This window comes from Hemitrygon akajei, chromosome 5 (assembly GCF_048418815.1).
Source record: "Hemitrygon akajei chromosome 5, sHemAka1.3, whole genome shotgun sequence".
NCBI classification, from domain to species: Eukaryota; Metazoa; Chordata; class Chondrichthyes; order Myliobatiformes; family Dasyatidae; genus Hemitrygon; species Hemitrygon akajei.
The window spans coordinates 67,063,903-67,081,616 of record NC_133128.1 but is presented as its reverse complement, the minus strand read 5'-3'; the positions used below and the strand labels follow the sequence as shown (position 1 = coordinate 67,081,616).

The following is a 17,714-nucleotide window of genomic DNA, read 5'->3' as shown; positions in this document are numbered from 1 at the left end:
ATATAATCATGTTGAATTGGCTTTTAACTTTTCCATTATTTCGAATTCAGAGATCAGATCATTAGCTCCCATGTAATTGAGGAAAATAGCTGTACTGCTCTCATTTTTCAAGTTGAAGTCAAGATTTATATTTGTCCTCAGCACAGCTTGTCCTGAAAGATATTGAGTTTTGCAGCATTTGAATGAGAAAATATCTGATAGATAATTCAGTGGGCTGGGCTAAATGGAAATGGTGATTTGATGTCCTGAATCATTTGCACACCCGTAATCCTATCCCTAATACATGGGCAGCAAAACAGTCGATAATTCACTTTGTTTTCACTTTCACTTAAAGTATTAGACTTTTTCTTCCCTGAGACTCCATACCAAAAGTAAACTTGATGATGGTATTAAAATGAATTTGTTGGTTATATTTTATTTTCCTTTCACAGATTATCAAAACATTCAAAGTAAATTTATTATCAAAGTACATATATTTCACTATATACAGTACAACTACAAGATCCGTTTTCTTGCATGCCTTCATAGTAAATCCAATAAACATAATAGAATCAATGAAAGACTGCAGCCAGCAGGACAAACAAACAACCAACTTGCAAAAGACAACAAACTGTGCAAATGCAAAAGAAAAAAAACAAGGAAATAATTATATTAGGCAAGTAAGCAATAATATCAAGAACTTGAGATGAAGAGCCCTTGGAAGTGAGTCCATAGGTTGTGAGAACAGTTTAGCGATGGGGTTAGTGAAGGTTATACCTGGTTCAAAAGCCTGATGGTTGATGGTAATAACTGTTCCTCAAACTGATGGCATGGATCCTGAGACTCCTTTACTTTCTTTCTGATGGCAGCAGCAAGAAGAGAGCATGGTCTGGATGGTGAGTTGGGGGGCTTTTCTGCAACAGCACTCTGTCTAAATGTGCTCATGGTTGGGAGGGCTTTACCTATGATGGACTGGGCCGTATCCACCACTGTTTGTAAGATTTTCCATTCCAGGAAAATTGGTGTTCCATGCGAGGCCATGATGCAACGTGTCTGTATACTCTCCACCACACATCTATAGAAATTTGTCAAAGTTTTAGAATCTTCACAAACCTTTAAGAAAATAGAAGTGTTGCCATATTTCCTTCTCATATAACCATATAACCATATAACAATCACAGCACGGAAACAGGCCATTCCGGCCCTCCTAGTCCGTGCCGAACTCTTAATCTCACCTAGTCCCACCTACCCGCACTCAGCCCATAACCCTCCACTCCTTTCCTGTCCATATACCTATCCAATTTTACCTTAAATGACTCAACTGAACTGGCCTCTACTACTTCTACAGGAAGCTCATTCCACACAGCTATCACTCTCTGAGTAAAGAAATACCCCCTCGTGTTTCCCTTAAACTTTTGCCCCCTAACTCTCAAATCATGTCCTCTCGTTTGAATCTCCCCTACTCTCAATGGAAACAGCCTATTCACGTCAACTCTATCTATCCCTCTCAACATTTTAAATACCTCGATCAAATCCCCCCTCAACCTTCTACGCTCCAATGAATAGAGACCTAACTTGTTCAACCTCTCTCTGTAACTTAAGTGCTGAAACCCAGGTAACATCCTAGTAAATCGTCTCTGCACTCTCTCTAATTTATTGATATCTTTCCTATAATTCGGTGACCAGAACTGTACACAATATTCCAAATTTGGCCTTACCAATGCCTTGTACAATTTTAACATTACATCCCAACTTCTGTACTCAATGCTCTGATTTATAAAGGCCAGCGTTCCAAAAGCCTTCTTCACCACCCTATCTACATGAGACTCCACCTTCAGGGAACTATGCACTGTTATTCCTAGATCTCTCTGTTCCACTGCATTCCTCAATGCCCTACCATTTACCCTGTATGTTCTATTTGGATTATTCCTGCCAAAATGTAGAACCTCACACTTCTCAGCATTAAACTCCATCTGCCAACGTTCAGCCCATTCTTCTAACCGGCATAAATCTCCCTGCAAGCTTTGAAAACCCACTTCATTATCCACAACACCTCCTACCTTAGTATCATCAGCATACTTATTAATCCAATTTACCACCCCATCATCCAGATCATTTATGTATATTACAAACAACATTGGGCCCAAAACAGATCCCTGAGGCACCCCGCTAGTCACCGGCCTCCATCCCGATAAACAATTATCCACCACTACTCTCTGGCATCTCCCATCTAGCCACTGTTGAATCCATTTTATTACTCCAGCATTAATACCTAACGACTGAACCTTCTTAACTAACCTTCCATGTGGAACTTTGTCAAAGGCCTTGCTGAAGTCCATATAGACTACATCCACTGCCTTACCCTCGTCAACATTCCTCGTAACTACTTCAAAAAATTCAATAAGGTTTGTCAAACATGACCTTCCACGCACAAATCCATGCTGGCTACTCCTAATCAGATCCTGTCTATCCAGATAATTATAAATACTATCTCTAAGAATACTTTCCATTAATTTACCCACCACTGATGTCAAACTGACAGGTCTATAATTGCCATGCTTACTTCTAGAACCCTTTTTAAACAATGGAACCACATGAGCAAAACGCCAATCCTCCGGCACAATCCCCGTTTCTAATGACATCTGAAAGATCTCTGTCAGAGCTCCTGCTATCTCTACACAAACTTCCCTCAAGGTCCTGGGGAATATCTGGTCAGGACCCGGAGATTTATCCACTTTTAAATTTCTTAAAAGCGCCAGTACTTTCACCTCTTTAATTGTCATAGGTTCCATAACTTCCTTACTTGTTTCCCTTACACCATTCAATATCCTTCTCCTTAGTGAATACCGACGAGAAGAAATCGTTCAAAATCTCTCCCATCTCCCTCGGCTCCACACATAGCTGACCACCCTGATTCTCTAAGGGACCAATTTTATCCCTCACTATCCTCTTGCTTTTAATATAACTGTAGAAGCCTTTCGGATTTACTTCCACCTTATTTGCCAAACCAAACTCGTAACTTCTTTTAGCTTTTCTAATCTCTTTCTTAAGTTTCCTTTTACATTCTTTATATTCCTCGAGCAATTCCTTTACTCCATGCTGCCTATATCTATTGTAGACATCCCTCTTTTTTCGAACCAAGTTTCTAATATCCCTTGAAAACCATGGCGCTTTCAAACCTTTAACCTTTCCTTTCAACCGAACAGGAACATAAAGATTCTGTACCCTCATAATTTCACCCTTAAATGACCTCCATTTCTCTATTACATCCTTCCCATAAAACAACTTGACCCAATCCACTCTCTCTAAATCCCTGCGCATCTCCTCAAAGTTAGCCTTTCTCCAATCAAAAATCTCAACTCTAGGTCCAGTCCTGTCCTTCTCCATAATTATGTTGAAGCTAATGCTATTGTGATCACTGGACCCGAAGTGCTCCCCAACACATACATCTGTCAGCTGACCTATCGCATTCCCTAACAGGAGATCCGACACTGCCCCATCTCTAGTCGGTACTTCTATGTATTGTTGCAAAAAACTATCCTGCACACATTTCACAAACTCTAAACCATCCAGCCCTTTTACAGAATGAGCTTCCCAATCTATGTGTGGAAAATTAAAATCTCCCACAATCACCACCTTGTGTTTACTACAAATATCTGCTATCTCCTTACACATTTGCTCTTCTCAATTGCATTTTTGTGCTGGAGCCAGGACAGATCGTCCGAAATGATAACAGTGAGGAATTTTAAGTTGCTGACCCTCTCCACTTCACTTCTGATCCACTGATGATTACTGACTCATGTTCCTCTGGTTTCCTCCTCCTGAGGTCAGTAATCAGCTCCTTGGTCTTGCTGACATTGAGTAAGAGGCTGTTGTTGTGGCAACACTCAGTCAGATTTTCAATCTCCCTTCTTTATGCTTATTTGTCACCACCTTTGATTTGGCCAGTGACAGTGATGTCATTAACAAACTTAAGTATGGCATTGGAGCTGGCTTAGCCTCATCGTCATAAGTATAAAGCGAGTAGAGCAGGAGGTTAAGCCCACAGCTTTGTGGTGCCCCTGTGCTGATGGATTAAAAGTGAAATAAATTAATCAGCTGGGACAACAATGGAACACTGGCCACATGATTCCTCCAAGAAAGAACTTTTTCTATTAGAATGTAGAATGTTGGCAAGGCAGCATTTGATACTCATTCTTAGTCAGTTTAGAGGACAGTTTAGAATGAATCTCAACTGCACCTCAATAGTGGTAACATTTTAGACCCCACAGAAAAATTGGGCTTTAATTAATTTGATGATGGGTTTGGGGGTGCTGCAGGGTGTGTTGAAAATGGCACTACCAAGTGACATTAAGGAGAATTACCAAGGTTTATGAAAGACTGGGAAAGGCCAAAAGCCTTAACATCAATTAAAGTTTATCGATAGGATGAGTCCAATAGAGGACAAATGAGCAGATCTGCCTGAGAAAGATATGGACTATAAGTGTATAAATAGACAAAGCTAGGTATAAGAAGATGGTAGAAAAGGAGGAACAAATTGCCTCTGGTGTAGTGACAATAATGAAATCTGATTCAAGTGGAAGGAAAAGTAGGAATATAATATTTCAAATTGAAATGCAAAATCCTGCAAAGTGAAGATGCCAAGGTTGTGACAATAAGACATTAAATTGATATTAAAAAGATATTAAATTGTTTATAACTGGAAAGGTAAAAACTTAGAGATGGTCAGCATAATTTTGTGCATGAGAGTTGATGAGAGCAGGATGGTAGATGTTGTCAACATGGACTTTAGAAAGACTCTTCTCTCCCGCCACCCCCTCCCTCCCCTTTTCCCTCCCCACCAGCTCCCTCCTCCCCATCCCCTATATGATCTCTCTCTCTCTCTCTCTCTCTCTCTCACTCTCTCACTCTCTCACTCTCTCACTCTCTCACTCTCTCACTCTCTCTCTCTCTCTCTCTCTCTCTCTCTCTCTCTCTCTCTCTCTCTCACTCTCTCACTCTCTCACTCTCTCTCTCTCTCTCTATTCAGATACAGTTCAGTATAAAAATCTTTCAGGACATTAAGTACAAAATTGTAAAATTTAGCAAAGGAGACTTTATTATCTTAATTTTCCAGGGCCACCAGTGAGAGAGTGGGAGGAAAAGAACTGGATTTTGTATAAGAATATGTTGGTGAAAATGAACAATTAAAATGTTCAATTATTTACAAATTTGCATGTGAGTTCTTAATTTGCTTCTTTTTTTTCTGTTGATTACATTCAATCTTTCAAGCACTGGTTAAATCTCAGCTGACATGTTGTGTTCCGTTCCGGGTATCACACACCAGGAATCATATCAGCATTTATGATATGATGCAAGTGGATTTATTAGGTTCATTCCAGAAATGGGGAACCTAAATGGAGAGATAGGAGAAGCTGTTTTTTTTCTCTTCAACATAAGAGTATCAGGGAATATTTGATAAATTGCAGGTGGCTGTTGCAGAACACAGAATTTTTTTCCCCAAGGGATAGATTTGATAAATAAAAGACTAGAGATCCAAGACGATAAGAGAAGAATCATCTGTAATATGACTAGCCTTATCTTTACACAATGAGATGTTCTGTTCTGGAATGCTGTGTCTGGAAAGAAAGCAGAAATGGGTTCAGTTGAAACACGTGTAAGAAAATTACTTGTACCTTTGAAAGGATGTAGTGTGGAAAGCTCTGCGGAATGGGGAGAAAGGAATTAATTAGAGAACATTCCCAAAGATGAAATCCATTCATGACCAGCTGACTGCCCTGTTATTGCCCTTTGTGATTTTGGGATTCCACGTTAATGAAGTACCTCCCTACCAAATAGGGCAGTGTTTAATGCTATCCCCGTTCGTCATGTTTTATGTCATTCACCAAAGAGTATTTGTCATGTAGATGAAACAGAAGTGCGTGGAACAGGCCATGGACTGCTGCTGAAAGATTGTGTGGAGTAGCGGATAAAATTACCACTCAAAGCACGTTTGCTGATGGTGGAGTGTGAGGCTAGGTGTAGTGGTGGCAAGAATGAGAGTGTTCTGAATGTGGTGGATAAGAATCAGTTTTGTGCATGAGATGCTATGAATTAGGGAAAAAGCCAGTTGTCACCCTGGCTGACTCTGTGTCTTCTGTTTAAGGTGAAAGATGTTCTGAAAGGCATCATGGCCAATCTGCAGCAGACGAACAGTGAGAAGATTCTGCTGAGCTGGGTGCGTCAATCCATCCGCAACTACAAGCCAGTTAATGTTGTCAATTTCACCTCCAGCTGGTCAGATGGCTTGGCCTTGAATGCCCTCATTCACAGTCACAGGTAAGAAAGAGGAAAGGATCTTACCAATTCCCCATCTTGTGGGTTAAAGTTTGGTTCAGTATTTCGCTTGCATCAGTAAGAATACCATGAGGTTTTCTGTCACAGTGAGCTTATCTCTTGGAGCCTAAAGAAACTTGAGAGCTGGCACTGATCTGAAAAGGAGGTTTACTCACCAACAATAAGAGGATAAGATCGGAAAATCTTCTGCAAGCTGCAGACCTCTTATCACTAGCTGCTGAAAATAGCACTAACCTTTTGCAGACGACTCCATCTTAGGACCTTGCACCTTTCAGGCAGAGAAGAAGTGTTCAATGTTAATATGAGATGTAATTCCCTGAATGTAACCAGCTTTCATAAGAGCATCTTTCAAAAAATATGATCCTGCAGTTTAACTGGCAAATGTAGGGTGAAGATGACAAAACAGAATCATTAACACTGAAACAATGAGAGGGATAATGTTAGGTGATTAAAAACCAAGAAACAAATGAGGAGGCCATTACCACACTGTTATAATTCTTCCCAGTTTCTTTCCATCTTTTTTCTAACATGATCATTGTAAAACTTCTTATATCGTTACACTGATAAATTCAATTTTGTCTCCAAGAGATACAGCTTCCCTTCCTCTGGAGCAGCTTTCCCATCTGAATACTGTAGTGGCATTGTAACACCTACAAATGGTGTTATTGAACAGACCAAGTCCTGAATTTAATTGCAGTGTTGTTAATGACATAAATCTTTATTATGTGAAATACCCCTCGTGGGAGTGTTGAGAATTGTAGATGAATGAAAGAATTGACAAAATTTAACCCCACACATTCACCATGCAGGAGGTTAACATCTTGGCCTTAATGAATTTTGGAGCAGCTTAAGCTTCTGATTCATATACAAAAGCCTTTGCATTTTATTGAATATATTAGCGGGAACTAGTTTCCATCAGAATTACTTTGGAGACTTTCAGAAAAAAATTACAATCCATAATTGCCAATTTAAACTCGCAGACTATTGTCCATTTGTATTTAAATGTTGCATATTATAATTATGCAAAATTAACTGCTTTGTATTTAACCCCAAAAAAGTGGCTCTGTTCATTGTAAGTGGCACCGTTATTTCTGAATTTGAAAGGAGATCTAGCTAAAAGGTACTGCTCATTCAAAATGTTCATTATGGGCTTCTTTCCAGCAGGAAGGAATCATTGAATTGCTTGTAAGATATTTCTTGCTGATTCAAAATCCAGAAGCTGACATGATAATTCACAGGTTCTGAGTGGACAATTCTGATTTAATGTTCACTTGAAGGCAGATTGACCAGTAGATTTACTGTAGAGATGCTTCTCACATGCAAAAAGAAGTGACTTAAATCAAAATAATCTTTAGATATTTGGTGTATAATAATCAAAGAGTCTTCTCAGTGATGTTATCATTCTGCATTGGAAACAGATTATTCTAGCCAAGTGATCTACATGAGAGTAAATGATGATGGGCATTTATATTGCATTGGGTGATTGATTAAATAAGCCTGTTGGCTCTGCCTGAGTCAAGTGATTCCTTCTGGTCTGAAAAACCCACAATATATCAAATATATAAGTTGTGTTCCTTGTACTGCCAACAACCCTTCTATGACTGCTGATAACTCTTATTTTTGCCTGTGCTTGGAGATCGTGGCAATTAAAAGGAGGTTGGGAACAAATGTATACATTAGTTTTAGAGTACTGCGTGGAGACAGGCAAAGCTTTGGTTTTACACAGGAGAGAATCTCAGGCTCTTCTATAATAAAACACTGTGATGCTGCTGCTGGAAAAACCTGACCAATTGTAGCTCCCTCAGAGGAAATAGAGTAAATTCACTGTCAACTATTTAGTAGGGGATGAAAATCAACAAAAAAAACTGCAGTTGCTGGAAATATATAATGCTGAGCAGGCCAGTTAACATCTGTTGGAAAAAAAATAAGGGTTAATGGGGTTAACGCTTCAGTCAAAAACCCTTCATCAGTACAGGGAAGGAGAGAAAGTAGGTTTGTTTTTTTGCAGAGTAGGTGTGAGTGCTCTAATGGATAAGGGGAATATCTCATTGGCTGATGCTGGGGTTGCTGTGGAATAATCTGGAGAGGTTAACCAGTTGAAAGGTTTAAGCGGCAGTCGGAAACGAGAGATAAAGAACAAAAAATTGTCATGAAGATGAAACAGAAGTGTTTCCACTGTCGTGATGAGGCCACACTTAGGTTGTAGGAACAATACCTTGTATTCTGTTTTTGGTAGCCTCCAACCTGGTGGCACAAATGTTGATTTCTCAAACTTTTGGCAATGCCCCCCACCCCCTCCTTCACCATTTCCCATCCCCCTTTCCCCTTCTCACTTTATCTCCTTGCCTGCCCATCGCCTCCCTCTGGTGGTCCTTCCCCCTTTGCTTTCTTCCATGGCCTTCTGTCTCTTTCACCAATTTAATTCCCAGCTCTTTACTTCATCACTCCCCCTTCAGGTTTCTCTTTCTCCTCCCCTCACCTTTTAAAATTACTCCTCAGCATTTTTTCTCCAGTCATGCTGAAGGGTTTTGGCCCAAAACATCAACTGTACTCTTTTCCTAGATGCTGCCTGGCCTGCTGAGTTCCTCTAGCATTTTGGGTGTGTTGCTTCGATGAATAATCACAGTTTATTTCCTAGGAACTTGGGCTTTAAAACCAAAGGACACAAGTTTAAGGCTGGAGGGGAATGATTAGTGGTATTCCACAGTGGTTGGTTTTAGGACTGTGTTATATGTCAGTGGTCTAGGTGATTGAATATATAGCTTTGTGGACAAATTTGCACACGGAACAAAGATAGATGGAAGGGCAAATAATGTTGATGAAGCAAGGTGTCTGTAGAAAGACTTGCACAGTTGAGAAAAATGGCAATGAAGTGGCAGATAGAATACACTGTAGGGAAACGTGTATGGTCATGCAATTTGGTAGAAGGAATAAAGGTGTACACTATTTTCTAAACGGAAGCAAATTCAGATATTAGGTGTGCAAAGGATTTTGGGAGTTCTTGTGTAGAATTCTCCAAAGGTTAGCTTGCAGCTTGAGTTGGTATTAAGGAAGCCTATTGCAATGTTCACATTCGTTTTGAGAGGATCAGAAAATAAAAGCAAGGGTGTAATACTGAGACTTTATAAGGCATTGGTCAGAACTCAGTTGGAGAATTTTGAGCAGTTTTGGGTCCCTTATCTTGGAAAGGCTGCGCTGGTTTTGTAGAGATCCCGAAGGAGGTTCACAAGAATGATCCAGGGAATGAAAGGGTTAACACATGAAGAGTGTTTGATGGCTGTGGGCTTGTATTTGATAGAGCTTAGAAGAGTGGCGGGGGGGGGGGGGGGGGGAGATCGCATTGAAAGCCTTTGAATATTGAAAACAGTGTATGTGGAGAGCATGTTCCAATAGTGGGAGAGTCTAGGATGAGAGAGAGCAACCTCAGAGAGTAGTGAATATGAGAATTTCATTGCCACAGACGACTGTGGAGGCCAAGTCCAGGTATATTCAAATTGGAGGTTGATAGGTTTTTGATTAGTAAGGATATCAAAGTTTGTGGGTACAAAGCAGGAGAATGGGGTTGAGAGGGGAAAAAATTGGTCATGATGGAACAATGCAGCAGACTGAATGGCCTAATTCTGCTCTTATGTTTGATTTCTTAGTTAAAAGAGATTTAATGAGCAAATTTTTGAAATAGAGGGTTGTAGGTAAATGGAGCAAAATGCCAGGAAGAACTAGTACAGGCCATCTCCTGTCTACAAGTCGTGGATAAGAAAGGTTTAGAGAGGGATGTGAGCTGAACATGGACAAAAGAAATGAGCTCAGCTAGGTCAGCGTGGACATGTTGGGCCAAATAGCCTGTTTTCATGTCGTATCACTCTGTGACTATGTATTTTAGATAGTGAGGCCAATTGGTTGTTGTCTCTGAAATCCAGTGTATTCTTTCTGGCATTGAATTATGCTGCTTTTTCCATGCATCTTCTGGGAAAAAACCTCCCACTTTTTCCACAAGGTCCCATGTAGTAAAGTGTGAAACTAGGGCCTTCCTTGTGTAAATGGAAGAGTGCATTCTCAGAACAGCTTGGATATTCAGTGAGTCCTTGTCTCAAAGCTATCAAACCTGTCACTAAGTTTCAATGCATTTGACATTGACAGACATGGGGAGAAACCTATGAAGTATGAAAAATATAAAATTATCAGCTCATTTTGAAATTAGGAAGTGAAAAATATACACACTTGAAATAATTAAGCTGAAATTGCTCAGGGCCCTTGTGGAATATAGAGGAAGCAAGGAAGAGCTTAAGCAGGGTCAGAAGGCTAAATGAGGCCATGAAATGTTGTTGGTGAGTTGAATTTTTAAAACAGATCAAAAGGCATTTTATACATATGTTCTGTAACAAGTGGGTGGACAGCTAAGGTAGGGATATTCAGAGACAAAGAAAATGGGTGAGATAGCAAAGAAATACTCAGCATAAGTATTTAATTAGGAGGACATTGAGGATAGAGAGAGATTACAAAGTTCAAAGGAAATTTATTATCAAAGTACATACTATATAAGTCACTATTTGCTTCCCTGAGGTTGGGGAGGGAATGTACTGATATCAAAAGGAAAGAAATATTAGATCACTTGAAAAATATTAAGGTGGATGTCCTCATCTACTGATGGAATCTTTCCCAGTGTATGATAGAAGGCAAAGGAGGAGGTTGTTGGGGCTTTGACAGAGATCTTTGCCTCCTCTTTAGCCACAGGAGTAGTGCCCGATGACGAGCAAACAGTCAATGTTGTTCCTTTGTTTAAAAAGGGCAATAATGATCATTTAGGAAATAGTAGGCTAGCAAACTTTAAATTAGTTGTAGGGAAGTTATTCAAGAAAACTCTTCAGGATATGATTTACACATGTAATGCCCTGGTTCATGTCTTTATTGTTATGCTGTAGGTATTTCATTTAGCAGCTCAGTATACATAGACTAGGGTTTGGGGTGGGATCAAGCACGCCTCAGTCTCATGAGTTTGGTTGGGCCAGAGGTTGTCTTCCCTAGACTTACCCAGCCAAGGAAACCGGGGTGTTCCACACATATTTGGAAAACTGTGGACTTTGAGTAGTCAGCTTGGTGTGTGTGGAAGAGGTTATGTCTTACAAACCTATTAGAGTTTTTTTCCCAATAAGTGGCAAAGATGGTAGATGAAGATAGGCAATCGTTGTTGTCTACATGAAATTCATGAAAGCATTCAACAAAGTACCTGATGGTAGGATAATCCAGAAGATTAATTCACATGGGATCCACTACATTGGATTCAAAATTGGTTTGGTTTTAGTAGATGCAGTGTAGTATGGGATACAGAGAGATATGATGAGAATTAATCTAAGGGGATTGGGGGGTGCAGGAATTCACATTAAAAGGGTTACTGGGCATGGGTCAGAGAGCACAGGTCAAGGTACTTTTTAACTTAAGGGATACCGGATTATTTTTAATATAGATTATGATTGATAAGCAGGAATAGGGTACTAGAATGGCCAAAGAAGGAAGGATAAAGTGTGTGTGTGTGTGTGTGTGTGTGTGTGTGTGTGTGTGTGTGTGTGTGTGTGTGTGTGTGTGTGTGTGTGTGTGTGTGTGTGTGTGTGTGAGAGAGAGAGAATGGGTGAAGGGATTTAGAATGTAAGTCTATCGTCTGATCCACACTTGAGAGCAGAAGGTGGTAGTAATGCACCATAATGCCAACCACCGTAAAACAAGAAGAAGAAGATGCAGAGTCGTGATGGAGGAGTGTTACTCTGACTGGAGGCTCATGATCAATGATGTTCCTCAGGTATCATTGCTGGGAACTCCGTTGCTTGTGATATGTATAAATGACTGAGATAAAATTGGAACTAGGTTGGCTGATAACTTTGCAGGTGGCACAAAAGTCACGTGTTGAGAATTTATAAAGCACTGGTGAGGCCTCACTTGGAGTATTGTGAGCAGTTTTGGGTCCCTTATCTTGGAAACATTGTGCTGAAACTGGAGAGGGTTTAAAAGAGGTTCACAAAAATGATTCCAGGATTAACTGGCTTGTCATATGAAGACAAGACAAGTGAAGTTTGTTGTCATTTAACTACATGCACGTATACAACGTATCTAATGTTAATAGAAATGAGACAACATTTCTTCGAACCAGGGTGTAAAGCACTTGACATACAATACCTTATGAAGGTAAGGATAAAATCTACAGATGAATCAGACATAAATAACAAACTAAAGTGCATTAATATTAAATATTGTAAGGTATGGAACAGATTAACAGTGTCACTTCGAATATGATGCAGCCAGGAGTTCAGAAGCCTAATGGAAGACTGCATTGTAGTCTCCTGCTTATAAGTCAAAGAGGATGCTGGATGGGTGGGTGGGATCCTTAATAATACTAAGGGTCCTGCGTATGCAGCGCTCCTGATAAATGTCCCTGATGGATGGCAGGAAGACCCTTATGATGCTCTCAGTTGTTCTCACAGTCCTTTGTAGAGACTTGTGGTCCGATGCTCGAATTCTCCCATACCAGATGGAGATACAACTTGTCCGGATGCTCTCAAAGGTGCTTCTGTAAAACTCAGTTAAGAGGGGAGGTGCGGGAGCATTGCTTGCCTCAAGCATCTTAGGAAGTGGAGATGTTGCTGTGCCTTCTTGTTCAGGGGGGTGATATTAAGGGACCAGGTGAAGTCATCCGTGATGTGAACTCCCAAGAACTTGGTGCACTTAACTCTCTCTACGGAGGAGCCATGTATTTGTAGAGGGGGATGGTTTGTCTCCACCCTCCTGAAGTCCACAATGATTTCCTTTGTCTTTTCCGCATTCAGGCTTTGGTTGCTCTTCTCACACCAATCCACCAGCTGCTCCACTTCCTCCATATATATTGTCTTGTCGTTGTTCTCTATAAGGCCTATCACTGTTGTGTCATCCGCAAACTTGATGACACGGTTTGAGCTGGATCTTGCAACACAGCCATGAACAGCAGTGGGCTGAGCACACAGCTTGGGTGATTGCCAGTGCGCAGCGTGATGGGATAAGAGACGTTGCTGCCCATGCAGACTGACTGTGGCTTTACTGTAATAAGTCCAGTATGTAATTGCAGAGGGAGATGTTGAGACCCAGCAAGGACAGTTTCTCCGCTAGTTTCTGGGGTTTGAAGGTGTTGAATGCTGAACTGAAGACTATAAACAGCAATCTGGCATATGAGCCCCCATTTTCTAGGTGGGACAGGACAGAGTGGAGGGCAGAGGCTATTGCATCATCAGTGGATCAATTTCAGCAATAAGCAAACTGGAGGGGGTACAGTGTAGCAGGGAGAAAGGCTTTAATATGCTCCATGACCAGCCACTTTTGATGGTTTGATAGCTCTGGGCCTGTTCTCACTGGAATTCAGAAGAATGAGGTGTGATTTCATTGAAACCTATCAACTGGTAGAAGACCTTAATAGAGTGGATGTGGAGAGGATATTTCTGATGATGGGAGAGTCCAAGACCTGAGGACACTGCCTGGGAATAGAAGGGTGTGCTTTTACAATGGAGATGAGGAGGAAATTCTTCAGCCTGGGAGGGGTGAATCTGTGGAATTCATTGCCACAGGTAGCTGTGGAGGCCAAGTCTTTCCGAATATTTAAGGCAGAGGTTGATTGATTCTTGATTGGTCAGGGCATGAGAGGAAACTGGGCAAAGGGAGGAGATTGAGGCTTGGAGGAAAAATGGTTCAGCCATGATAAAATGGTGGAGCAGAGTCGATAGGCCAAATGGCCTAATTACGCTCCTATATCTTCTGGTCTGAAGACGGCAAGGTTGTTGATTGTGAGGAAGATTGTTAAAAGATACAGCAAGATAGAGATCTGTTGGAATACAGGTAGAGAAATGGAAGATGGAGTTTGGTCCAGACAAATGTGTGATATTTCACTTAGAAATGTCAAATGTAGTTGGAAAATCAATACTGAATGGCAGGATCCCAGGGGCAGTGATCTACAGAGGGATCTTGTCGAGTGGAAGTCCATAGGTTCCAGAAAGTGGTAAAAAAGAAATACAATATGCTGACCATCATCATTTGGGGCATTGAATATAAGCATCAGGCAGTCATATTATAGTTGTGCAAAACTTTGGTTGGAACACATTTGGATTGTTATGTGCACTTCTGATCACTGAATATGCAGGCTTTGGAGAAGGCGCAGAAGATGTTCGGCAGGGTTCAGATTTATTTGTCACATTACATCGAAAGATACAGTGAAATACGCTGTTTATGTTAACAACCAGCGTGTCTAAGGATGTGCGGGGGCCAGACCACAGGCGGTCGCCACACATTCAGGTGCCAGTACAGCACACCCAACAATGTCACACAGAACAACACAAGCAGCAGAAACCAAGCAAGGTACCAACAGCAAAACAAGCCTCTTTCCCAACCCTCCCTCTCACTCGGGCAGACTTCTAACCCCAAGGCAGGCCTCTGGTTCTTGTCCCTGGATTCTCAGACTTGGCATGTTGCTGGAATTAAATAGTATGAGCAATAAAAAGAGTTTGTGGAAACTTAGGTTGTTTTCACTGGACCATTGAAGGCTGAAATGTAATTTGATAAAATTATATCAAATTATAAGAGAGTAGATAGGGGTTCTTTCTCCTGGACTGGAATCATCAAAAACTAGAGGGGATAGGTTTGAGGTGAGAGTTTGATGGAGAGATACGAGGCAAGAACTTTATTTTAAACAGGACACTTTAGGTGCCTGAAACTTGCTGGTTGGGGAACATGCATACGAATATTAGAAAATGGAGGGGTATTGACCAATTGTAGCCAGTTGGGTTTGTTCATTTAAGTAACCAATGCCAACACGGGTGATTCAAGACTTCTTTAACCAGAAACCTGTTACTGAGCAACCAGCTCTCTCAATAGTTCAGTCAGCTTCTCTCATCATGTATTGAGATTCCCAGACCATTAAGGTCCAAGTTGAGTCCTGTTGTGTGGCAAGGTAGCATTTTCATGTAGTGTTGTGCTATGGTGCTGAATTTCCCTTCATTGCATTGAATTATGGACACTGTTTATTCCCCCTTCCTGCATACTGTACACTTAGGACTACAATTGTGTGAAGGGCAGCAAAAATGGTCTTGAGGAAATCTTAATGATGGTTCCAAGTTCTCCCAGAAAGGAAGAAACAACATCTGGAGATTTCTGAGTACCTTTTGTTCAACATTACAGGTTTCAAGCTATTCTGTAAAGTATAAGGATGATGTGTTGAATCTGTGAGTGTAGTTTCCAGTATTCTGCAGGCAGTATTTACAGGGAAAGCAAATGAATATTAATTTATACTCCTCTTTTGGGCATCACTGCTATGTAGTTCATCATCTTATTTTCTTGAGCAAAACAGTTGTCATAGCTGCTGGATATTTAACAATGAGGATCATTTGTATAATTGTGTACAGTCAGGGGATTCAATTTATTTGCATTGTTATAGCTTAGATAACCTTTCCTGAGCTTGCATATTTCCCCAAGTATTTGTATTTGCCGATAAAATTATAACTGACTCATAAAGTTTATTGACAGTAAATAGCACAAATTGTAATATTGTAATAAGATCGAGGGTGAATCAGAAGTAGGCCAGATATGGTTTAGAAGAATTTATGGGACAAAAATGAATATTTGGTCCAAAGATTCCACACCATGTAATTGGAACCATGGAGTTACTTCTAAACTTGGGGGCTTTGTGATATCTCGGGAGAGAATGAGAGGTGTGTTCTATGTGTTGAAACAGGGTTCAGAGGGATGAGGCATTCTGCATCTAAATGCTTGTTTACTCTTCATTCTCTGCTCCACTTCAAGATAAACTCCAGGAAGTCTTTTCAAGATTTTCCGCAGTTTTTTTTAAACCTGCACTTTGTCTGATTGATAGTCTGGTCATTTCCCAAGCCAGATGACACATGGCAGAAGGAGCAGCCAGGGAAGGAAAAGAAAGGGGATGTGTGAGATGAGGTTAGGCAAAGTCATTGAGGAGTGAAAGGAGGAGTCCGCAGTCTGGCAGCATTGTAACTGGGTAGAGAAAGGGTATAAATCTTGTGTAGTGTAACCAAATTAATGATAATATGCAGAGCCTTTCTGGAACGGAGAGAGCACACAAACATAGGAGTTTAACTGCAAGTAGGGTCAGAGGAAGGGAAAGCAGTAAAAAAGACCAAACTGAAAACTATCTAAATGAATGCACCACTTAAAACAAGGCAACTGATTTACTGCCACAAGTAAAAAATAAATTGGTCTAATCTGAACATCTATCATGGAGCATAGGTACAAAGTGTCCTGAATCGGCAACTTAATATTTCACAACGCCATTTCAAGAAAAAATGGAATTGCAGGGAGGGACCCCTAAAAATAAAAAAAATTAAGTAAGTAGAGAGAAAAGCTGATAGCCAGGAAAATAAAGCAATAGAAGCAGTTTGGGTGCTGTGAAGTATCAAGGAGTTGCAGAGAGCTGAATTATTGAATCTCAAGAGCAGTGGTATGTTATAAATTGGAAAACAGAAAGATGCAGGAAAGCGTTACAATAGTCAAGACATTTATCCAGATGTTAGATGGCGCAAACCAAACTAACAGTATTGGTATAGAGGTGAAATGAATGAAATGGTTTTGTACACGAGTAAGCCGAGGAACGAGAAAGATAAGAGGTTATTTTACAGATCTAGTGTTGTGAAGTGAAAAAGGGTTAATTTATCTTCAAGATAAGATGTTTTTAGGGAATAGTGATCATAATATGATAGAATTTAATTAAAAATTGGAAATTATTTAGTTCAGATCTTAAGTTTGAACAAAACAATCTATGAAAATTTAAGATGTGAATGGATATTGTAGATTTGGAAATGCATTGACATTTATTATGGTAAACAAACAATGATTAACAGTTATGTAATGGTCATATAACATTTACAGCGAATTTATACGCCCTTAGGCACAAAAACCCAATGGAAATGTAACATATACGACAAAATAATAACAATAATGTTAGTCATGCCTATGGCAAGTCAAAAGAGGACATTTTGTTCTTTTGAAACTTTGCTGGTGCACAGAACTCTTCCAGCATTCCCATTTTTGCCAGTTATTTATTTTCTTATAATAGAGTCATAGAAAATTACAGCACAGAAAATGGCCTTGTGGCCCATCAAGTCCATGCTGAAACATTTAAACTGCCTTCACCCATTGACCTGCACCTGGACTATTGTCTTCCATACCCATCCCATCCATGTACCCATCCAAAGTTCTTTTAAGTGTTGAAATTAAAATCGCATCCACTGCTTGTGCTTGTTCCACACACTCACCATCCACTAAATGAAGAAGTTTCCCTTAATCATTTCACCTTTCACCCTTTACCCATGACCTCTAGTTGTAGTCTCACACAACCTCAGTGGAAAAAGCCTGCTTGCAATTAC

The 17,714-nt window shown here is 40.3% G+C and overlaps 1 protein-coding gene across 9 annotated transcripts in view; it reads left to right on the top strand.

The window, feature by feature from the left end:
• Positions 1–17,714, top strand: part of dmd (dystrophin) — a 1,932,045-nt gene that overhangs the window by 572,722 nt on the left and 1,341,609 nt on the right. For all 9 annotated transcript variants that reach the window (XM_073045659.1, XM_073045653.1, XM_073045656.1 and 6 more), the window contains exon 6: positions 6,125–6,297. In XM_073045659.1, the coding sequence (XP_072901760.1) occupies positions 6,125–6,297 (173 nt within the window). The remainder of the gene's footprint in view (positions 1–6,124; positions 6,298–17,714) is intronic.